Raw genomic sequence first — 24467 nt, 5'->3', positions numbered from 1 at the left:
TGTCATTTTGTCCCAAGTTGATCTACAGATTCAGTGCAATCCCAGTCAAAATCCCAGCAAGTTATTTTTTTTTTGATATTAACAAACTGATTCTGAAATTTATATGGAGAAGCAAAAGACCCAGAATAGCTAAGGCAGTATTTAGACAGAAGAACAAAGTTGGAGGACTGACACTACCTGACTTCAAGACTTAATATAAAGCTACTGTAATCAAGACAGTGTGGTATTGGCAAAAGCATTAAAAAAAAGATCGGTAGAATAAAATAGCTCTGAAATAGACTCTCATAAACATAGACGACTGATCTTTGAAGAAGCAAAGGCAATACATTTGTGTAAAGATAGTCTTTTCAACAAATGGTGCTGGAACATCTGGACATCCACACACAAAGAAGTTGACTCTAGACACAGACCTTACACTCTTCACAAAAATTAACTCAAAGTACATCATGGACCTAATTGGAAAATGCAAAACTATAAAATATCTAGAAGGTAACGCAGGCAGCAACCTAATTGACTGTAGTTATGGTGATGAATTTTTAGATACAACACCATCCATGAAAGAAAGATTATTATCCATGAAAGAAGTAATTGATAATCCGGGCTTCATTAAAATTAAAAACTTTTGCTCTGCAAAACACAATGTCAAGAGAATGAGAAGATAATCCACAGACTGGGAGAAAATATTTGCAAAAGACTGTTATCCAAAGTATACAAATAACTCTTAAAACTTGACAACAAGAAAATGAATAACGTGGACTTCCCTGGTGGCACAGTGGTTAGGAATCTGCCTGCCAATGCAGGGGACACGGGTTCGAGCCCTGGTCCAGGAAGATCCCACATGCTGCAGAGCAACTAAGCCCGTGTGCCACAACTACTGAGCCTGTACTCTAGAGCCTGCGAGCCACACTGTTGAGCCTGCGTGCCGCAACTACTGAAGACCGTGCACTTAGAGTCTGTGCTCTGCAACGAGAGAAGCCACCACAACGAGAAGCCCGTGCACTGCAACAAAGAATAGCCCCCGTTCGCCACAACTAGAGAAAGCCCGCGCGCAGCAACAAAGACCCAACACAGCCAAAAATAAATAAATAAATAAATTTATTTATTAAAAAAAATGAATAATGTGATTAAAAAATGAGCAAAGACCTGAACACACATCTCACCAAAGAAGATATACAGATGGCAAGTAAGTATATTGAAAGATGTTCAACATCCTCAGGGAATTACAAATTAAAACAACAGTGGGATACCAGTACACATACCTATTAGAATGGCTGAAATCTGGAACATCAACAACACCAAATGCTGGCTAGGATGTGGAGCAATAGGAACTCTCATGTATTGCTGGTGGGAATGCAAAATGGTACAGCCACTGTGGAAGACAGTTTGGCAATTGCTTATAAAACTAAACATACTCTTACTGTATGATCCAACAGTTACACTCCTTTACCCAAAGGTGTTGAATATTTATCCACACAAAGACCTCCACACAGATGTTGATAGTAGCTCTCTTCATAATCGCCCAGACTTGGAAGCAACCAAGATATTCTTAAGAAGGTGAATGGGTGAATAAAGTGTGGTACATCCATACAATGGAATATTATTCAGCACTAAAGGTAAATGAACTATCAAGCCATGAAAAGACTTGGAGGAAACTTAAATGCATTGCTAAGTGAAAGAAGCCAGTATGAAAAGGTTACATCATGTATGATTCTGATTATATGACATTGTGGAAAAGGCAAAACCATGGAGACAGTAAAAGAATCAGCGTTTGTTAGGGGTTGGGGGCAATGGAGGGATGAATAGGTACAGCACAGGATTTTTAGGGCATTGAAACTATTCTGTATGATACTATAATGCTGGATACATGTCATTGTACATTTGTCAAAGCGCATAGAATGTACAACACCCAAAGTGAACCTTAATATGAACTGTGGGCTTTAGGTGGTAATGATGTGCCAGTGTACGTTCATTGATTATAAGAAATGTCCCACTGGTGCAGGGTGTTGTCAGCTGGGGGGTCGTGTGGTGTGGGGATCAAGGGGTAGATGGGAAATCTCTACACCTTCCTCTGAGTTTTGCTGTGAACATAATTAAAACTTCTCTAAAAAACAACGTTTATTGATTGGAAAAATGGAATTGAAGCAGAATAATTATTCATACAATTTTGAGCAATTCAAGTTTATTTGCACTTACAACAACACAGATTTGGAGTATTTATAAAGGATTATTGATTAAGAGATATACACTTGCTTGCATTATTCCAGTATTCATGTCAGAAGTAGAAATTTCAGTTCATCAGTATTACCAACTACAGATTCCTGTAATCTGCGCACTGTAAGGCTTACTGATCACTTCACCCACTCCTGATGCTCTTACACTATTCTTTGTTAACTTTGATCTTTTAGCCTAAAACTTAGTCTAATTATGTTTCCTATTTCTTTTAACCAAGAAATAGGTTTATACTACCAGATGACAGAATCTTACATTTTAGATGTAACTTAGGATACAAAGGGTCCGAAAGAGTGTTTAGTCTTAAGTTTCTTAAACATTTGTGAACAAGAGTCCATGTTACAAATAAGAAGACATTATAGTTATGCCTTAATATTAATTAGTTAATTCAGCAACTCATTGCCTGCTCAATACCTTCCCTGGGTCCAAGCTATTCGTTAAGCCAACAATACATAGACCTCTACACTAAGATTTATACCTTCTACATGTACCCTTGAGTGACTCATTGATTTTGTGTCTGTGAAAAGACTCTAAAGGAAATTCTAAAAATAATAATAATTAAAGTGGTCTTATCTCACTTTTCTATTGTTTGGGAATATACCTACCACACCTCAAATGCCAAGTTTTATTTTTTGTTTCCACATAAAGATTATATTTCTGAAAAGGTTTTGAGAGAGAATTGCTAAAGATACTTCTCTATTTTAGATGAGCAAGTTGTTATGGGCAACAAGCTTCTTGTATATATTAGGTAAGAGATTTTTAATTTATTTATGCGTTTTTCAGTGTTCTTTCACGTATAGCAGTGCTTCTGAACGGTGGGTGATTCTGTCCCCCATCCCCTCTCCCCTCTGCCAGACATTTGCAATGCCTAAAGACCTTTTTGCTTTGTCACAGCTGGGGTGGGGTAGAGATGCTACTGGTATCTGGTGGGTAGAGGCCAGGGATGCTGGTGAGCATCCTGTAATGTACAGGGTAGTCCCCACAACAAAGAATTCTCTCTCCCAAAGTATCAAAAGGGCAGAGGTTGAGAAACCCTGATACAGAGTATTTTACTTTTACTACCAACAAGTCTGTGGGATATGTATTTGTCCATATTTTATATATAAGGGCAAGAGATTAGTTTGCATCATGAAGAAGTTAGTGACAGAGTGAGCTGAAATGTTTATGTCCTTACTTCTGAAACAGAGTTCTTCCAATAGACTATACAGGCTCAGAACTGTGTCCCAATAGAGCTTTTACATAGATAACTGGATGGCAGACAGGCAGGAAGGTGGCAGAACCTGCTGGCACATCATTTTAGCTTCTTTATGCATCAGAATTAACTTCGAGACTTATTTCATATTTGTTACATTGATTTTTTAGTGTAGAAGAACATGTATAGCATTTACCTAGTACTTTATCTTCTGTACGTTAAACTTTTAAGAATATGTAGGTATCTAGCTGTCTCTAACATTCAAAATTGATGACTGCTTCAAATTCACTTAAAATTCACTTCTCCCTACCCCCGCTGCCAAAATGAGGGCATATTCAGGAGACATTTTTATAATCCAGCCCACAAAGCAAGTCATTAGCCATTAGGAAGGTCTGATTTGGAGGTGAAACTGTACAGTTAATTTCTCATGAGATTCTAATTCTCCCTGAAGGCTTGTCTGACTACAGATATTTTTTAGCCTGGCTCATTCCCCATCTTTATTCACCATTCTTAGAACCACTGGATTTAAAAGTCTCTGAGAACATGAGGCTTTTACCTGTTAACAGTATAATGATGCTGTTAGTCTCTTTCCAGATGCTGGATATGAGACTTTTAGGTCATCTGTCCTTATTCCTTCTTGCCCATTTAGTGCAGCTTGAGTTTTTCATAGGAAAAATAAGAAAAAATGAAAGCTGTTACTCAGTTACAGGGTGTGTTATTTCACCACCACCTCTGTTGCCCACATTTTCTGAACTGGCTATCATCTTGATCTGGGCTTGGACCTGACCTAACTGACAAAAGCTGAGCTTGCTTAAACTTCAAACTACTATCTTGGGTTTGAGAAACAATGTGTTCCCAGAAAGTTATTTAGCCTATTATAAATCACCAAATCTGTTCTCTTTCTTCTCTTCTAGCTGTTGTCTAGCAGGTCGTGCCTATCCCCTTGGTGACATCCCCGAAGATCTTGTTCCCTTGGTTAAAAACCAGGTTGGTGCTATTTTCATAGTGTTTTTACTCTTGTTAAAATACAATAAAGACAAATTGTAATAGGGTTACACATGGGTCAGGAGTTATTAGCTGTGACAGGAGAGAGGCTACATTCTATCACTGAAGCCAGTAATTATAGCTGAGAGAGGTTAGAGAAGTTATAACACAGTGGCAATTTAAAGTAAATTCAACCTGCTTTTATTTTATCCAAATGGGAATCATTGCTTCAGCAAGATACTTTGTAAGGTGAGAAAATAATCACCTTTTTTTTTCAACTTGTAGGTTTTTGAATTTTTAATTCGCCTGCATTCAACAGAAGCTCCCCCTGAGGAAGAAATCTATCCCTATATACGGACTTTGCTACATTTTGACACAAGAGAATTTCTAAATGTATTGGCACTGGTAAGAAATAATACGATTCTAAGGTATTTTTAAAAGGAGTCAGGGTGATAATTTTTTTCTAATAGAAAGAAAGACAAATAATAGTCCTTATGCACGTACAGTTTTTATGCCCTAGCAGTAAGGCAGGGTTTCAAATGTTTAATTTTGTTTTGCCACCCATATTTTCTAATTGTTTTTCTCCCTTCTACCCTTCCTTTCCTCCTTCCTTCCACTCTCTTTCCTCTCTCTCTTCCTGTTTCTCTGTGTCTGTCTGTCTGTCTCTGTTCTCTGTCTCTTTCTGACACATCCTTATTAAAAAGTTAAAGCAGGGTTAGATGTGGTACATCCTTGATTTCATAAATTGTTAGTTTGTGTACTAAATATGGAAGATTGCTCTGAACGACATGTGGTGGTGATGATAGTAGAAGTAACTGGAGTTGAAGTGGAACGTGGAAGCTTGCTGAAAAAGCATCCTTGTACATGTTTTATTAAAGATGGATTTGGGTGAGCCAGAGTCACTGTGAAAATGCCCCCAGAGGAATAATTATATAACACATGATATACTTTCCCAATTAAATCATATTGTAGTTGTTTTCTAAAAAGCTTTTGATAATATGGACAGCACTTACATTTAGTGTTTAGTGAAGCAGCAGGCTCACAAATTATTAAAAAACCAAATATTGTATGTGTACAATATTCGGAGAGAAAAACCAGGAAGGAAGTACTTCTAAATATTAATAGAGATTAACTGTGTGAGATGGGGTAAATTTATTTAATGAGCATATAGTACTTTTGTAAGTTGAATAATAAACTTATAATTTTTAAAAATGCCTGTGAGAAGGTTGAGATCCCACTCATATCATATTTTGCATTAGTTTAATTTGAAAATCTGATTTCAGAAGTAGTAACTTTAATAGCATAGGAAGAAGGGAAAAGAAACTTAGAAGTCAGATCTAGGGACTTCCCTGGTGGTGAAGTGGTTAAGAATCCGCCTGCCAATGCGGGGGACATGGGTTCAAGCCCTGGTCTGGGAAGATCCCACATGCCGTGGAGCAGTTAAGCCTGTGTGCCACAACTACTGAGCCTGCGCTCTAGAGCCCGTGAGCCACAACTACTGGGCCCGCATGCCACAACTATTGAAGCCTGCAAACCTGGAGTCCGCACACCGCAACAAAGAGTAGCCCCCGCTCGCCGCAACTAGAGAAAGCCCACGTGCAGCAACAAAGACCCAATGCAGCCAAAAATAAAATTAATTAATTAATTAATTAATTAAAAAAGAGAAGTCAGATCTAGTTGGTTTAGGAGACCTTAGACGCCCAGAATAGAGTATAAGGGTACTTAGTGTCTGGCATGTAGGATAAAAGAAACAAGAAGTGGTGGGGCTGGGGTTCAGAAAGCATGATAGAGAGCAACAAAGAATTTTACCTAATTTTCCTGTTTTAAAGGGCTGTGGTAGCACTGAAGATTGGAATTATGCTCATGTCTGAATTATGATATTGGCATTGATTGTAAGGCTGCAATAAAATCTCTGTCATTTACTTGACGAATATTTGAGTGTCAAATATATCACATGTACCGTACTAACTGGGTGTGTACCCTGGGCTGACAGGATATAAACCCTGCTTTTGTGGAGGAAGAGGATCCAGACTTGTAGATAACTAATTATAGCACAGTGTAAGATGTGTCACTGGAGAAGTGCAGGATGCTGTAAGAACACTTAGAAAGGGAATCTAATGGGGGGTTCAGGAAGGTGTCTTGGACGAAATGATGTCCATGGTGAGTCTCAAAGGATATGTAGAAGTTAGGTTAAGGATAGGGAAAAATATTCTAGGCAGAAAGACAGACTATGTAAAAAGGCCTGGAAATAAGACAGAGCAATGTGTGTTCAGGTAATTGAAAAAATTCAGTATGGCCACATCTTTAAGTGTAAGGAAGCCTGCAGAGAGAGAAATTAGAGAGTTAGGTAGAGTCTGAGTTTTGTTATCCATGGTAGGAAGTTTGGACTTTATACTAGAGCAGCAGGTAGCCATTGAAGCCTTTTAGGTAGAAAAATATCATGATTTGTAGTTTAGAAAAATTCCCTCTGATTGTTGAATGGAAAATGGATTGAAATAAGATAAGATGGGAGACAGGAAGATGTTAGCAAAATTTTGTGGTAATCTAGATAGAAGGTAATGGTGGCTTGATTGGGGCAGTGACAGTGGGGGTAACCAAGACATGAAAGGATTTGAAAGATATTTTAGGAGACAAATCAGCCTAAGATTTAGGGCTTAATATACAGTTGGATGTGAAAGATAAGACAAATAGGGAAGCATCAAAGATTCTTAGATTTCTGACCTGGTAAACTGGATGTATAGTGGTTTACTTGTGGATTCAACAGGAAATCAGAGGAGAAACAGGTTTCTTGGGAGAGGGATGGGTTGGGGTTGGTGGTGGTGCAAAGTAATGGTGAAGTGTGGTAGAGGTAGAAAATTAGCTCTCTTTTGGACTTAATGAATTTGAAATGCCTAAAAGACAAGTGGAGGCTTCCTTGTGTGTGTGCATCAGGGGTTGGCTGCATTCCCAAGTATTACAGCTGGAGAAATGGGTAAGATGTAGGATCCTAAATTCTAGATTCACTGCCTATTATGTCTACCATAATTGATTACTCATATGACTTTCCTAATTAGTATACCTTAATAAAAAGAACATTTTCAGGGAGGCAGAAAAGAATTTAGATGACAGACTTTTAAATCATATTTTCCCACTTTTAAAAATTTTGTAATATTTTTTCAAATGAGGTTTTTAAATTTAGCTTTCTTGAGGTACAGTTTATACAAAATATAATTCATCCATTTCAAGAGAAGAGTTTGACAGACATATGCAGTCTTGTAGCCACTACCACGATCTAGATATAGAACAAAAGGTCACTTGCAGTTTTGTACTGAGTCCCTTGCCCCTTGCAACTGCTGGTCTGCTTTGTGACAGTATAGTTTCGCCTTTCTAAAATGTTATTTAAATAGAATCATATACTTTGTAGTTTTTTCTGGCTTCTTTCACTTAAAATAATGCTTTTGAGGCTTATCCATGCTGTGGCTTATACCAATAAGTTGTTCCTCTTTATGGCTATGTAATTTTCTATTTTATGGATATATAATTTGATCCATTCACCAATAGTTGGTCCTTGGGGTTGTTTCCAGTTTAAGTTATTATGAATAAAGCTATTATGAATATTTACATAAAGGCCTTTGTGTGGACATATATCTTTATTTCTCTTGAGTAAATACCAAATAATGGAATTGCTGGGTCATTTGTTAAGTGTATTATTTTACTTAAGAAGAAACTGACAAGACTTTTCTAAAGTGGTTCTACCAGCTTACATTCCAGTAGTGTATGAGAGTATCAGTTCTTCATCTTCTCTCCAACACTTGGTATGGTTGATCTTTTTTTTAATATATAAATTAATTAATTAATTAACTAATTTATTTATTTATTTATTTTTGGCTGCATTGGGTCTTCGTTGCTGCCCGTGGGCTTTCTTGCAGCTGGTGGAGTCTACTCTTCATTGTGATGCCCAGGCTTCTCACTGCGGTGGCTTCTCTTGTTGCGGAGCATGGGCTCTAGGCGAATGGGCTTCAGTAGTTGTGGCATGCAGGCTCAGTAGTTGTGGCGCACAGGCTTAGTTGCTCTGCGGCATGTGGGATCTTCCTGGACCAGGGCTCGAACCTGTGTCCCCTGCATTGGCTGGCAGATTCTTAACCCCTGTGCCACCAGGGAAGTCCCTGGTTGATCTTTTTAATTTGACCATTCTAATAGGTGTATAGTGGTATCTCATTGTGGTCTTAATTTATATTTCCCTCCTGACAAATAATATTAAACATCTTTTCATTAAAATATATTAGCAAAGGAGTTATGTTTGCCATCCATATATCCTCTTTGTTGAAAATATCAATTTTTTTTGCCAATTTTCCCCCTATTTTTAAAAATTGTGTTTGTTTTCTTGTTCTGAGAGTTTTTTAATATATGTTTTTTATCAGATTACGTAAGTTTAGCAAATGTTTTCTCCCAGTCTGTAGTTTGTCTTTTCATTCTCCTAACAAGGTGTTCTGAATAGCAGAAGTTTTAAATTTTGATCAAGTCTAATTTATTAGTTTTGTTTTATGGATGTTGCTTCTGGTGCCGTATCTAAGAAATCTTGACCTGACCCAAGGTCACAAAGATATTCTCTTGTATTTCTGTGAGAACTTTTATGGTTTTAGGTTTTACATTTAGATCTGTGATTCATTTTGAAGACATTTTTGCGTGTGGTACAAGGTTTAGATGCAAGTTCTTCTTTCTTTTTTTGCGTATAGATATCTAACTCTTACAGCACCATTTGACAAAAAGACTGTCCTTTCTCTACTGAGTTGTCTTTGTACTTTGTCAAAGATGCATCATCTGCGTATATGTGGGTCTGCTTCTGAACTGTATTCTATGCCACTGGTCTGTTTGTCTTGATGCCAGTACCACACTGCCTTGATTACTGTAGCTTTATAATGAGTATGAAAATCACATTATGTTAGCTCTTCCATGTTCTTGTTCTTTTTCAAAATTACATTGTCTTTTGTAGTTTTGGGCTTTCTTTTTTTTTTTTTTTGCATTTCAATATGAATTTTGAGTTATCTTGTTAATTTCTACAAAAGCCTGCCTGGATTTTGATTAGGATTGTGTTCAGTGTTTAGTCAATTTAAGAATAGACATCTTAACAATACTGAGTTTTGTGACCCATGAAAAGGTATACTGTTCCATTTATTTAGGTTTTCTTTAATTTTTCTCAGTAATATTTTATAGTTTTCAGTGTAGTTTTCTGAGTGATAAGGATTCAATGTAATGTTTCTCTACTATTGTACAATTTAAAATTCTTGATAAAGTAAAATAACACTTGCCTCCCACTTACCTTGCATTTGTATACTGCCATAAGGAAAACTGATGTCAACCTGACATTTTTTAACTTTCCCAAGGACTTAATCTTTTTTCCTAGAGGACAGAATACTTTTTTCCTTATATTTAAAGACTAATATTTTAACTCTAAGATATTACTCAGAATTGACTATTTTGGGTCAGTTTTGCCATATATGTACTGTGGGCCTTTTCAAGTATGTGAATTCGAGTCTTTTTATTTAAAGAAGTTTTCTTGAACATAGATTTAAATACTTTTTCTGCTTCATTATTTTGTATTTCATCTTCAAAAACTCCATTTATTTGTATATTGTATCTTCTTTATCCTCTATATTTATCACCTTTTTTTGTTCTCTTTTATTTCCTTCTTTATTTAATTTCATTTTCTTGGTTCTTTTCATTTACACTCTCTATTTCTCTTTATAGTGCTTTTGGTCATATCTGTTCTCCCTTTGGTGGCTTGTAATTCTGTCTTCATTTCTGAGATGACTTTTTTTTTCAGTTTTTGCCTGAGTTCAGTTAGCTGCTATTTCCTATCTTCCTGCTCTTTGTTCATTACTTTTATGAGTTCCTAAATTTATGGTTTGTGATGTTCTTTCAAATCTACAATTGTATGTTTAAATATATTTCATATATGTTGGGATATTGTTATAGTTTACTTCAATCTTGTGACTAGTTTTTATTTTGTTTTATTCTTGAGTGCCTTCATTTGCTGTTTTTATTGTCATTTTTTTATGTTGGATTTTTCTGGACTAGCAATAATAGGTGACCTTGTTGGATGGTGGGGGAAAATTACATACTATTTTCCGCATTCAAGTACCTTCTTTATTTGCTACAACCAAGTGCAATTTTTTAAATAAATAGTGTGTTTTGGGGATAGCCTATCTTCTCAATCTTTGACAGTCTCTTGTTTTATTAGGACCTTTATCTTGAGCCACTTTCTTCTTTACCACAAGCCTCCAAGGAATATCTCTCCATTCCCTTTTCTATGTTAAAAGCTGTATCTTACCAAGGCCTCCGATCCATAGTTTCCAGACCTCTTCCTTTGTTCTTCCTATTAGCCAGTGTGCTGATCCACCAGGTTGCAGATGTGGCCTCATTATTTCCTCACCCAGGGTGGATTTCCCCTTTCTTTTGGAGGTGAATTCCATTTGATATTATAGGTATTCTGTTCCTACTGAAACCTCGTCACACCCTCCTTCCCTCTACCCAGTTCTATCCTGACCTCTTTTTGGTTTTATGGGCTTTGGAGCCAACTTTGCTAATTTGGGATGTTTACTTTCCCACTTTTATATAAGTTGAAGTATGTAACATTTGTTGTCCTTCTGGTTTTCCCATTAGCCTGGGTTGGGTGATTCTTTTTGTTCTTTTCTACATACACGGATCTTATTGGGAGATGTGTGAAGCTATTAGGTCAGGGGTTGACAAACCACAGTCTGTAGACCAAATCCAGCTCCATTTGGCCTCTAGCTTGTGTGAGCTAAGAGTATTTTTTTTTTAAAGGTTATAAAAAGAGAAGAAGACTATGTCGTACGAACCACATGTAGCCCACAAAGCCTAAAATATTTTCTCTCTAGCCCTTTACAGAGAATGTTTCTTGACCCCTGGATCAGGCTTTAGCCAACTATCATTATCTTACAGAAACCCTATAATAGTTTTTAAGGGGCTACAGAAAGAAGTTTTTATGACCAAATTCACAGGTGACTTTGGACTTGAATTTTAGGTCTACCTTTGCACTTCACAAACCCTGTCATTCTCCATTAGGACATCTTTGCATGTTATTCCTCTAACAAGCATTGTATAATTAGAAGCATCTTTGTGGAATGATAATGTTTTAACATAAATGTGCCATTTTGGTGGCAGCTGTTAACTACAATTAAAATATGTCATTATGTGTATCACAACATTCATAAGAAAGTATATCACCACTTAATTATGTTTACAGAAGTAAACTTGCAATATGTGTTTCAAAGCAGTGAATACATGCTGCCAAAAGGAAAGTGGATACGGAAATTCTTTTTTACTTGCTGTCAATGCTGTAGTTGTTTAATACATATGTTAATTCTCCGTGGTTTTGTGTTTAGTTGAATAGCAGTTGTATTAGCAGATAGTACCTTGTCTCTGTGACGGCAGAGTGACATCTCATTTTGGCCACACGCCCTGGGAAGGGTGTGTGTGCATTTGTGTGAGTGTGAGCGTGTTTGTTGTTCTCATAAACCTTAGAACTGAGAGACTTTCTAGACCATCTTTCTGTCTTCAGGCCAGGTCATATTTAACCCATGTAAGCATCAAAATACCCTCTGTTTGAGCTTTCCATATTAAGAGTTCCTACAAGTCCCCTAGGTAACTCATTTAAGCTTTTCTTAACTAACTGGCAGGAAAGCATTCTAGTTGAAGAAGAAATATTTTTTAAAGATTTTATTTTCCTCTGTAATTAACTGGACAAATCACTAGTCGTTGATTAAAGTGCTTACTGTGTGTCAGACAAGAAAAGGGAAGGAAGGACATGCTAGTAAGAGAACAGCACGAGCCGAGGTACTTTGGAGAAGCTGGGGAAGCTCAGGGCCCATTTAAAGAACAGCAAGTGTTCTGGTTTGAATGTAACTATGATGTAGTCTTGAAAGTTTGTGGCTTTGAAATTCTTTGTTAATCTATTGGGACAATATGTAGTCTGTTTTTTTGCTTCAGGATCGTAAGCAATAAATTATTGCTGTGTGGATTTAAACATTACTAAGGGCCAAATGTGCTAAGTGAAAACCATAGGCAGATCTTCAAGTCTTTCATCATGCTTATTATTCAGTAAATATTTTCATTTAAATTTTTTTATAGTGAATATAATTTCAATTTCTTCATATATGCATCCTATAGCTTCTAGGTATTTTCAGAATCTGGTGCTGTCATATACGTGGGTGCTTGTTCTATTCAAAATATATTTGGCTGTACTTGAGCAAGGGCATAAAATAAAAAATGCTGTACTTGGCAGTGTTTTGAAAATAGAATGCCTATTCTTTGTATGTATCCTTGAGGTTTTTAACATTGTGACAGTTCTACCATAATAATTTTTAAAAATACCTATTGTTGAGCATCATTTTTTCCAAGTTGTCATGGAAATCATGAAAATTATTTTTCATGACAGTTAACAAACTGTATTTCAGTTATTATTTCCAAATAGCATGGACGGAATGATGGCTGAGCATGTAACATGTATTTCATCCTTTTCAAACCCTTGCTCACAAAGTGCCTCTTGCCATTAGTGTTCTTTCTTTTTTGTTGCCTGTAAACTTTGCCTTCCTTTCCTGAGTCACTTTTTGGTTATATAATAATCACTATATGTTTATACTTTTTATTTATTCAGAATACTATGCAATATTGAATACTGTAGCTTTCTATTTAACTCACTAAAAATAACTTATTAAAGATATATCAGGAAAAACCTGATGAGGAGTGGTTACCTTATTTGCAATTTACCTGACTATTAACAAGAATTTAATATCTTGTTTCCTTCTAAAATTTCCAAATAATACTTACTTTTTAAAAATTTCTTTTTCCCTTTCAGACTTTTGAAGATTTTAAAAATGACAAGCAAGCTGTAGAATATCAACAACGTATTGTGGATATTTTGTTGAAAGTAAGTATTCAAAGAATATATGTCTTTGTATTGATGTTTATATAAAGAAAACTGAATTATTTGATAGCAAGTTCTAAAATAATCTTGTTTAATAAAGTAATATGTTGCAATCATTTAAAAATTTTATTATGATGTCTTAGTACTTTATTCAGCTTTTGAAGACAAAGCATTCGTTCAAAAAATATAATGTGTCTCAGCTACAGAGTGCTACTCTTGAGAAATGCATATTGTGATAATTCCTATATTAGTATGATTACATTCAGTAATGGAGACTAACTTCAGAATGCTTTGAGAACTAATTAATGTGAAGAGTCTCCTTCTGAGGCTTCCCTGGTGGTGCTGTGGTTGAGAGCCCGCCTGCCGATGCAGGGGACACAGGTTCGTGCCCTGGTCCAGGAAGATCCCACATGCTGTGGAGCAGCTGGGCCCGTGAGCCATGGCCGCTGAGCCTGTGCATCCGGAGCCTGTGTTCCACAACAGGAGAGGCCACAACAGTGAGAGGCCTGTGTACCGCCAAAAAAAAGAAAAAAAAAAGAGTCTCCTTCTGTCTCATACCAACACCACTGTGTTGCTAAGGTAGTGCCATACATAGTTTTGCCATGGAACTGAGATGATGGTGACACTTAAGAATGATTTGAGGCACACAGAGATGATCATCCCAATCTAAATCTAACTAGATTCAGTTGAAAGCTATTTTGAGATTCATACTGTTGCTAGTGAATGATTCCTTTTCTGTCCATCTGCACAGCTTCAGCCACACCAGTTTCTTCTTGTAGTTGAAAGCTTAGAATTTTCGTCCTGTTCACTTGGCCATAAAATGGAGATTTCATCCTCTTAGTAACTTTTAGATTATTTTGGACAAGAGACTAAAATTAAAATATTCTCTAGTTGTGCATAACATTAATGCATTAATTACATTTATAATAGTTCTTCATAATTTTCAAAGCTCATTTATATACATGATCTCATTTGAGCTATTTATTGACCTTGTAAGATAGGCAGTGATGAATAAGAAAATAGAATTGCTAAGCTCCCAAATAATACCAGTTTGATCCAGGTGGCTAGTATGGAGAATTTTCACCTAGATTTCCAAAATACCTTCCCAAATGGTCTTATTCTTGTCCTTTTTTTTTTTTTTTTGGCGGTGCGCGGACCTCTCACTGTTGTGGCCTCTCCCGTTGTGGGGCACAGGCTCTGGACGTGCAGGCTCATTGGCCATGGCTCATGGGCCTAGCCGCTCCACGGCATGTGGGATCTTCCTGGACCGGGGCACGAACCCGTGTCCCCTGCATCAGCAGGCGGACTCTCAACCACTGTGCCACCAGGGAAGCCCCTCTTGTCCTTCTTTAATTCATGATCTTACTTCTCTTCTACCTAATATTCTTCTATGGCTCCCCCTTGGCTCAGTTGAAATTAAGTTCTGCTGTGAGAGGAAGTTCAAAATAATAATAGCTTGTTATGGAAATTTAGTTTTCTCCTGTAAGTCTGGAGGGTAGGCAACCTGATCTAGTAGAGTAGCTTCACAAACTTATCAGTGATGTACAATCCTTCTGTCTTACTGCTGTTATTCTTAGTATGTGGTTTGTGTCTTTTGGCCCAAAGTGGCTACTGAGGCTCCAGCCATCACCTCTGCATTCTAGCCAGCCTGAATGCAGAAAGAGATGAAGAAGAAAGTGTTCTTTCTTTCAGAAAATTTTTTAGAAGTTGTGTACTGCAATTCTGCTTATATCATGTTGATCAGAACTTAGATATATGGCCCCTTAGATGCTAACAGAGACTGAGAAATGTACTCTATTTTGTGGGTGGCCATGTGTTTAGCTAAAAATGAGGAGTTCTGTTTCTAAATTAGAAGGAAGGAACAGATGTTGGAGCACAACTATTAGTTTCTGCCATACCCATCTAAACTGTTTAACACGACATTCAAGATGCTTCTATAGGGCTTCCCTGGTGGCGCAGTGGTTGAGAGTCCGCCTGCCGATGCAGGGGATACGGGTTCGTGCCCCGGTCTGGGAGGATCCCACATGCCGCGGAGCGGCTGGGCCCGTGAGCCATGGCCGCTGGGCCTGCGCGTGCGGAGCCTGTGCTCTGCAACGGGAGTGGCCACGGCGGTGAGAGGCCCGCATACCGCAAAAAAAAAAAAAAAAAAAAAAAAAAAGATGCTTCTATATTTTCTGGTCCCTGACTACTTCTCTATAACTGCTCCCCTCTCTGACCCTCCTTACCGCTCCCCCCCGCACCATTCTGTATTATGAACTCCTCAACAGTTTTGTTTGTTTTTGTTATTTTGTTTTTTGTTTGTTTTGGCCACACTGCGCAGCTTGCAAGATCTCAGTTCCCCAACCAGGGATTGAACCTGGGCCACGGCAGTGAAAGCCCAGAATCCTAACCACTAGGCCACCAGGGGACTCCCTTCTCAACAGTTTTAAATTGTTGGAATTCAGTGAACTTTCTGTGTCACCTTTACAGCTTATGTTCTTTGTGTGAGTTTTCTTTTATCCCACCATGCCTTTTCTTTCCCTTTCCCTACCTGGCAAATTCCTAGCCATTTTCTAAGACATAACTCAAATACCATCCATGAGAAACTTTTAGAACCCTCTCTCACACTTCCAGTTTGGTTATTTGCCTCTTCTCTGTGTTCATGTAACACTTCATGCTACACTTGGCACACTATAGTAATCGTTTACATGTATATTTTCCTACCTGGAATGAATTTCCTGTAGGTAGCAACTGTAAGGATTTTTTTTTTTTTTTGGTCATTGTTTTAACATGCCCAGAAACAGAAACATGTCCAGCACGATGCCTGCAACCTGGTAGATGTTCAAGAAATGTTTGCAAGTTGATTGAATTAGAATTCGAATTTAAAACTGTACTAAGGGACTTCCCTGGTGGTGCAGTGGTTAAGAATCTACCTGCCAATGCAGGTGACACAGGTTCGAGCCCTGGTCTGGGAAGATCCCACATGCCACGGAGCAGCTAAGCCCGTGTGCCACAACTACTGAGCCTGTGCTCTAGAGCCCACGAGCCACAACTACGGAGCTCATGAGCCACAACTACTGAAGCCTGCACACCTAGAGCCCGTGTTTCACAACAAGAGAAGGCACCGCGATGAGAAGCTGGTGCACAGCAACAAAGAGTAGCCCCCACTCGCCGCAACTAGAGAAAGCCCACACGCAGCAGCAAAGACGCAATGCAGCCAAAAATAAAAATAAATTTAAAAAAATAAAAATAAAACTGTACTAAGTTGGAAGAATGATCCAAATGAAGGAAATAAAGCTCCATGAAGTACTTAAACTCTTACTGTTGGTGAATTGTGCTCTTGTATATATATATTTTTTAATTGAAGTAGAGTTGATTTACAATATTGTGTTAGTTTCAAGTGTACAGCAAAGTGATTCAGTTTTTTTTTTTTTTTTTTTTTGCTGTACGCGGGCCTCTCACTGCTGTGGCCTCTCCCGTTGCGGAGCACAGGCTCCGGACACACAGGCTCCGCGGCCATGGCTCGCGGGCCCAGCCGCTCCGCGGCATGTGGGATCTTCCGGGATCGGGGCACGAACCCGTGTCCCCTGCATCGGCAGGCGGACTCTCAACCACTGCGCCACCAGGGAAGCCCGATTCAGTTTTTTATATATATATATTTTTCAGGTTATTTTCCATTATAGGTTATTACAAGATCCTGAATATAGTTCTCTGTGCTATACAGTAAATTCTTATTGCTTATCTGTTTTATGTATAGTAGTTTGTATCCATTGATCTCATACTCCTGATTGACCCCCCCACCCCCTTTTCCCATAGGTAACCGTAAGTTTGTTTTCTATATCTGTGAATCTCTTTCTGTTTTATATATATATTCATTTGTATTATTTCTTAGATTCCACATATAAGTAATATCATATAATATTTGTCTTTCTGAACTACTTCACTAAAGTATAATATTCTCTAGTTCCATCAATGTTTGCTGCAAATGGCATTATTTCATTGTTTTTTATGGCCAAGTAATATTCCGTTACATATATAAACCACATCTTCTAAAGCCATTTGTCTGTTGGTGGATACTTAGGTTGCTTCCATATCTTGGCTATTGTAAAATAGTGCTGCTTCTTTAGTGGGGTGCATGTATCTTTTCGAATTAGAGTTTTCATCTTTTCCAGATACATGTCCAGGAGTGGGATTGCTGGCTCATATGGTAGCTCTATTTTTAGTTTTTTTAAGGAACCTCCATACTGTTTTCCATAGTGGCTGCATCTTGTATATTGTTTTGATAGTATTTACCTAGGGTCAATGAAGAATGAACTTTTGAGATTATTTTCTCATTTCTGGTGATAGAGTTGTACTCATTTGTTAAAGTGTTTTTCTGAGGGAGCATAGGCAAGGACCAGAGAACAGGTGAGTGAGCATCAAACCTCAGGCATTATCATGGGTGCTGAATGGCTGCAGATACAAAGGGGGAAAGCTGTTAATTTGTGACTTTTTGTAAGATTGCTCAGAAAATTTTGTAAGTATGGTCTCTGAAATCGGTCAGAGAGGAAATGAAAAGAAACTAAAATTTCTAGGATGATAACTTGCTGAGGTGGCAAGGGAATGGGCTGTGAGTTAGAACTGTTTCCTTTGAAGGTGTTTCTAGGATCAGATAGTTAAAATTACACTTCAGAGCAAAAGGAAGAGCTAAAAGCAGAGAAGGGCACTAGTTGGGCCCTGAGAGTTGAGTCCTAGGAGAGGACCTGCACACTGAAAGGGAGTGATGACTGGGTATTTTAAAGCTATAGAAAGCTCTTTGAATATTATAAATTGGAATTTAGATACACACACAGATTACAACTTGAAATATCCTCATACTCTAGTAATGATTAATTATGCACTTGAGCAAGCTGTGACTGCTGGATTAAAAGCAGGCATGGTGAAAAAAGAAAGGGACATTGTGCTTAGCAAAGTAAGAAAAGGTAGGCTAAAAGCTCGGCCTCAAGGGAATGTTTTATAGGAGAAATCTTATACTTTATCTTTGAACGGAAAATGAAAGGAGGGAACTTAGGACTTTTCTCTAGATGAGATGGGGTACTATTCCCTAATTTGTTTTAGAGTTGCCTCCATAAATTCATCTAGTCCAAAACAATACCTGGTCTTCCTTCCCATACTTCTGCATTCTCCCTCTTTGTTAATGGCATCATTCTCCTCCTTGCCTGTCAGGCTCAAGACCTGCCATTTTTCATTCCTCCTTTAGCCACATGTTTCCACACATGTGAATACTTGCCCTGTCTCCTCTCTCTCTGCAGTGACTTTTGCATCTGTTTCTCCTTCCCTGTTCATTATCACTGCATTGTTCTGAACCCCTCTGTCTCTCCCTTGGACCCCTGAAATCACATGCATCTTGGTCTCTCTACCTTTTATCTCTTGCTTCTGTTATTTAATCCTAAACACTGCTGATGGGGTAATTTTCTCAAGCACAGTGCTGATCATGATCAGCTCTCCTCACTGCCCCTTTAGAAACTCCTCTGTTTTTGGTGGAATAAATTCTACATTCCTTAGAATGACATTGGAGGCCTAATCTTTCCTTTCGATCTAATTTCTCCTTCCTCATGCATGCTGCTGCATTCTAATGAAACACACAGTTTCTCCAGACAAACTTGTATTTTCCTGTGTTCATGCTTTTGCCCCTACTCTTCCCTCTGCCTGGACTGCTCTTTCTCCTGACATTTCCCCCTGTCATGGGTTCCACATGGGCTTTAAAGCTTAGTTTAAAAGCTAGTTTTCTCTTTTTTTTTTTTTTTTTCAAATTTCTTCTCTAACCAGTTGAACTAAATTTCTCTCACTGTGCTTCCATAGTCATTTGTTCCTTTATAATAGTGCTGATTGATCACATTATGCTTTTTAGTTAAGATTTGTTTACCTGTCTCACCTTGCTTTCTGGTTCATAATTCCCTTGAAGGCTTCTACCATAGCATCTTACTCATAGTAGTAGGTACTCAGGAGATGAGAGGTCACTTAAATCAGAGGACTGATTATGACTTGATAACTGTGTGTGGTTGCAAAGAGCCTGTTATATGAAACCATCTGTTCAAGAAACTGCTTACAGACAAGGCAGAAGCCATTCACTTCATGTTTTCGTGGGCTGGCTGAGTTCTTTTCTGGGATACCTTCCCTCTCAAGTTATCTTACTTTTCAACCCCAGAGCAACTCCCTTCTTCCTGTGTTGGTGGACAAATTTTTAATAAGGTTACTTTAATTTAAATTAACTTTAGATTCTCTTTTAAGAATTCAAGAGGGAAACATGATTAATATTTCTTTGAAATCCACCTCTCTAACAATTCAGTTCTTATCCAACTTGTGCCTAAAATTATGCCAAAAATTACTAAAATGCTTTGAGGGTGTGCAAGTAGTTGTGCTCCTTCTCTAAATGGTATTGAACTCAATTGTTACATAGCCAATAAAAGAATCTTCGAGTCTTTAGTACTGAGGCTTCCCCCAGCTTCTAATTATTTATTTTTCTGTGTCAAACCAGATGGCCTATTGAATAAATGGTCTCTTTTGCTTATCAGGTTATGGTGGAGAATTCAGATTTTACTCCCTCACAAGTAGGGTGTCTCTTTACCTTCCTTGCCCGGCAGCTTGCAAAGCCTGACAATACCTTGTTTGTAAACAGAACCCTTTTTGATCAGGTGAGCGTCTTTAACCATTAGAACTAGAATTGTTTTTATTTACTGTTCATAGAAAAATTCACTGGATTACATGGTTTCTTAATATAATAGCCTATTGGGTAAGTGCCTTACCAGGTAGAAGCTCTTTCACCTTTCAGTTTGGATCTAAATTAGTTTTTTTTTTTTTAATGTTGTGTTTGGGTAGTATGACTGCCTAGTAACTTGGTATCATGGGAGTATGGTTTGTGGAGATTGGTTTATATAGATTCTGTTCTCCCAATTATTCTGTTGTTCTAAACTGCCCAGAATTCTTGGCTTAAGAATTTTCCAATTTAATAATCACCCATCTCACTGGTAGTAAGACTATGCTGTTGAGCATCTGGAGGAGAGATTACTTTTAGAAAATCCGAATTTACTTACAAATGACTTTAACTGTGAAGGTATTTCCTAATCCCGGTTAAATATCTCCACAAAGCCACAGGTGGCGAAGAAAATACTTTTTATCTGGAGAAAGTTGCTAATAATGACCAGCGTTTATTGAGCACTTCATAGTGCCATGCTCTGTTCCAAAGTTTTATATGTATGTATTAACTCCATACTCCCAGTAGCTCTGAAATTGGTAGAGTTATTACTCCCATTTTTCAGATGGGGAAACTAAAACCTGGCGAGGTTAAGTCACTCATCCAAGGTCATACTTAATAAGTGTTATTATTAGCAATAAATATTGTTGTTAAGTGTTAATAAGGTTAGGATTCAAATTCAAGTGGCCTGACTCCAAAGTCCATGCTTTGTGTGGTCCACGGTGTTGAGGATCTTAAAGTTAGGGTATATAGATGATGCTGGCTTCCAGTCATGTTTCTAAACAGCAAAGAAACGTGTATAAGGTATATATTAAATTGTTAGCATACCTGAAGCCTGCTGTGTCATCTACTATGCCAATCAGTTAGGAAGATACCATATACCTGTGGTGTTTGTTGAGCCGAGTGTGAATGAATTGGTGATATAGAAAGGGTAGTAATGGTTTTCATTATGACAGTGGTGTGGCATGCATGCTGGTATCCAATTAAAAAAAATACCTTTTCTTTGACCAGGTCCTTGAATTCCTCTGTAGTCCTGACGATGACTCCCGACACTCAGAAAGACAGCAGGTATGAACTACTGGAACTCATCTTGCTAAAGAATGGGAGAGAAGGCAGAGTAAGCCAGAAAGAACCTTTCTGTACTAGACCTCACTAGACATAAGGGGAAAATGACTTGTGCCAAACCGTAATACTAAGCTAGACAGTGGCAACCAGAAAATAGTGTGGATGGTTGTTAGTTTGAGCCTCAATCAAACTAAATTCCTAGGCAGACTGGACCTGTCTTGCATTCAGCATGACATCAAAGAGAATATAAACTTTATCCTTCTCCTTCATGAGCAACAGTTGGCACCTGTTGTATGCTGCTTTCCACCAGTGTCATTAAGCTGGTAACCACTTCCAGTTGCTATGGCCGTGAACCAGAAAGCCTTCAGGATCCTGGGTATTGGAACACTGAGCTTTTGGGAGTGCCACTACACTAGTGCTCAACATTTCTGGAGACTAGAATCCATCTGTCTCTCCACTAATCACTGTGAGAAAGAAATTGATTACCACTTCTTTCTACGTAGCCACTTTCTTGAGGCTCCTTTCTAGGAGTAGGATTCCTTAAAAGCTTACCCATTGTAATTGTGAGCACTAAGAGAGGCAGTCTATTTAAAATTGATAGCAAGACTTTGTCAGCTAAGTAAGCTACAAAAATTAAGTGCTTTGAGAGCTATGCTGATTTTTTATGGTCATATATGCCAGGCCAGAGGTTGAGACTCAGATAAAGAATATAGGATCACAACAGCGAACGCTTTCTCTGCACAGCTGTGGCCCTGTGACTGCTGCAGACTGTCTTAGGGAAGAGAACAGCTGCTAAAATTTTGATTGTCTCTTAAATTATACTGAATACAAATAGTAGTGTGGATCCCTCATTTTGCCCCTATTTCTCTCTTGGCAGGAAAAGTGAAACATGTTATGCATGGTGCTGCTATATAAAATGATAAAAACTTCTTATGTAAATTACTAAATAAAACAAAAATAAAAACCAAACCTAAATGTAAAAGCCAAACCTTTAAAAGTAATCATAATGTAGTAATCTATTTTTGGGAATCCCCTTTGGGATTATCTGGGGTTTTTTCCCCAACTCATTTTAGAAAATAGAAAGAAAACTGATGAAGTAAATTGCTCAAGGTCATAAATGAGATTAGAACTCAATTCCTTCCCTTCTAATCCAGCACTCTTTCTCTTGTACTGTTTGTCATATATCAAAATTTGTTTATGCAATATATTTGAATATTTTCCAGTGGTATGCTGATAAAAGTTTAACAACTGGTTCACACTGATATGAACGTTGGTTGATGTTTTCATTTATTAAAGTGAATAAGATGAAAGTGCAACAGTGAAAGCATGTCAACTTCATTCATCAGCGTTGTGACTTCTTTGCTGAATCGGATAACAGTTTTTGAATACTGGAAAATAATTCCTTAATTTTTTTGTGCTATTTATAGTGTAATGTCTCTGACATGCACACTTTTAAGTTTGACTATCTTTTTAACATTATCTCCATCACTTTCTTAACCAGAAATTGGCACGCTTTTTCTGTAAAGGACCAGAGAGTAAATATTTTAGGCGTTATGGGTCACATATAGTCTCTGTCACATATTCTTCTTTGTTTGTTTGTTTTATAACCCTTTGAACATGTAACAAGCCCTGATTTACAGCATTTGCCAGTTTCCATGGTGTAAGTATTCCCACCATGGCTGACTTCAGTCTACCAGCATGATGTCACCCGGCACATGGAATTGGGGAGAGATGCACCATACCACAAACATATGTAATATTTCCACCATACAGATACGGCTACAGTAACTAACCTTGAGAGCATACACAGTAAAATGTAGTAAAATAATTAGGAAGTGGTGAGTGTGGGTATTGATTACCTTCACTTTTAATTTAATTTATTTAATTGTAGGTTTATATAATTTGATTTTTAACAATGCCTGTATTTAACCACCGGCTTACAAAATTCCTGAAAAGTTAAGTCAGTTTCAGCTCAGTAAGTTGGTTCAGAATGGCTCCAGCAATGGCAGTTGATTATGTTATTCCACACTGAGGGCTTCTAGCAGGTGGGTTCACGCTATCATTGCTCTATGTAGCAGTACATTATAATACTCAAAATGGATTAAGTTAGAGTTCTGAAGTGTAAAGGTAGCATAGGTTTTATTTCTTTTCTGCCTTTTAAAAAAATTTGACTTGAAAGTAATCAATTTCCTGTGTTAGAAAAATACTTTGTTAAATGGTTTCCTGGAGTTCTGAGAAAGGGCATGTTACTCTGGATCTTGAACTTAAATATAGGAGAGAGCTTTCTCATATTGCTCGTATAAGTGGAATTATACATTATGTGTCCTTTTGTGACTTATTTCACTTAGCATAATGTTTTTAAGGTTTATCGATGTGTGGCATGTGTCAGAATTTCATTCCTTTTTAAGGATGAATAATATTCCATTATATGTATATACCATATTTTGTTCATCCGTTTATCCATTGATTGACATTAGGGTTGTTTCCACCTTTCAGCTCTTGTGAATAATGCTATACTGTGAGAAACCCCAAGTTTAGTTAGAAAAATTAACACGTGAACATGGATACTACCTGTGGGCAACAGATTTTAAAGAGCCATAAGTCATAAAGGCACCAGACAAAAATTCACTTATTGAAAGAATACATATGGACGTTATTAGCTCAGTGGAGGGTCAATTAGATATTCTAATAAGGCTTTGTTTGCAAACACTTTGGCATTCCTTCCATGTTTGAAAATAGAGCTGTTTATCTTTTTGTAAGACTTAAATACAATATGATCAACATTATAATGGCAGTCTAATCCCTTGTATACATGAAAGCCAAACTGAAACATCAGCACATAATAAGATAAAAGCCAAAAAGGTATGGTTTCTGTGGCTGAATGGACCCTTAAAGAGCTAATAAATAAAAGTAGATTCCAAAGTGTTTTTACTCATTTATTTTAAATGTTCAGGTCCTTTTAGAATTGCTGCAGGCTGGAGGCATAGTTCAATTTGAAGAGAGTCGGCTCATCCGTATGGCAGAAAAGGCAGAATTGTAAGTTGCTTTGAAGCCATGTATTAGTTCCCATAGAACTATTAAATCACATTTCTCTAACTTGAAGCCCAGTTTATTTATGCATTGCCATTTTTTTAAGAAAAGTTATGCATGTAACAACAAAAAAGACCTGGGTGCAAAAGTTTTTCCCTTGCAAGTCTAGAAATTAGTTAGATTTGCAGAAATTAATAGCAAGTAAATTTGAAGTGCTTGTACATTTTAGTGTGAAAATGAAATAGCAGCCTTATGATTTATTATTGTAGTTTTTTTTACTTAAAATTTTCATGGTATTTCATAGATTTTTGACAGTTATATATATTATA

The 24467-nt window shown here is 37.5% G+C and overlaps 1 protein-coding gene across 5 annotated transcripts in view; it reads left to right on the top strand.

Annotated features, from left to right (window-relative positions):
* Positions 1 to 24467, top strand: part of VPS8 (VPS8 subunit of CORVET complex) — a 293055-nt gene that overhangs the window by 124946 nt on the left and 143642 nt on the right. For all 5 annotated transcript variants that reach the window (XM_082625439.1, XM_082625440.1, XM_082625441.1 and 2 more), the window contains 7 exons: positions 2935 to 2977; positions 4336 to 4408; positions 4691 to 4810; positions 13263 to 13334; positions 19865 to 19984; positions 21055 to 21111; positions 24062 to 24144. In XM_082625439.1, coding sequence (XP_082481565.1) covers positions 2935 to 2977; positions 4336 to 4408; positions 4691 to 4810; positions 13263 to 13334; positions 19865 to 19984; positions 21055 to 21111; positions 24062 to 24144 — 568 coding nt within the window. The remainder of the gene's footprint in view (positions 1 to 2934; positions 2978 to 4335; positions 4409 to 4690; positions 4811 to 13262; positions 13335 to 19864; positions 19985 to 21054; positions 21112 to 24061; positions 24145 to 24467) is intronic.

The sequence above is a fragment of the Mesoplodon mirus genome, assembly GCF_964341445.2.
Source record: "Mesoplodon mirus genome assembly, chromosome: 6".
Taxonomy (NCBI): Eukaryota; Metazoa; Chordata; class Mammalia; order Artiodactyla; family Ziphiidae; genus Mesoplodon; species Mesoplodon mirus.
The sequence above is the reverse complement of the archived record's forward strand: the minus strand, read 5'-3'. Positions and strand labels throughout refer to the sequence as shown.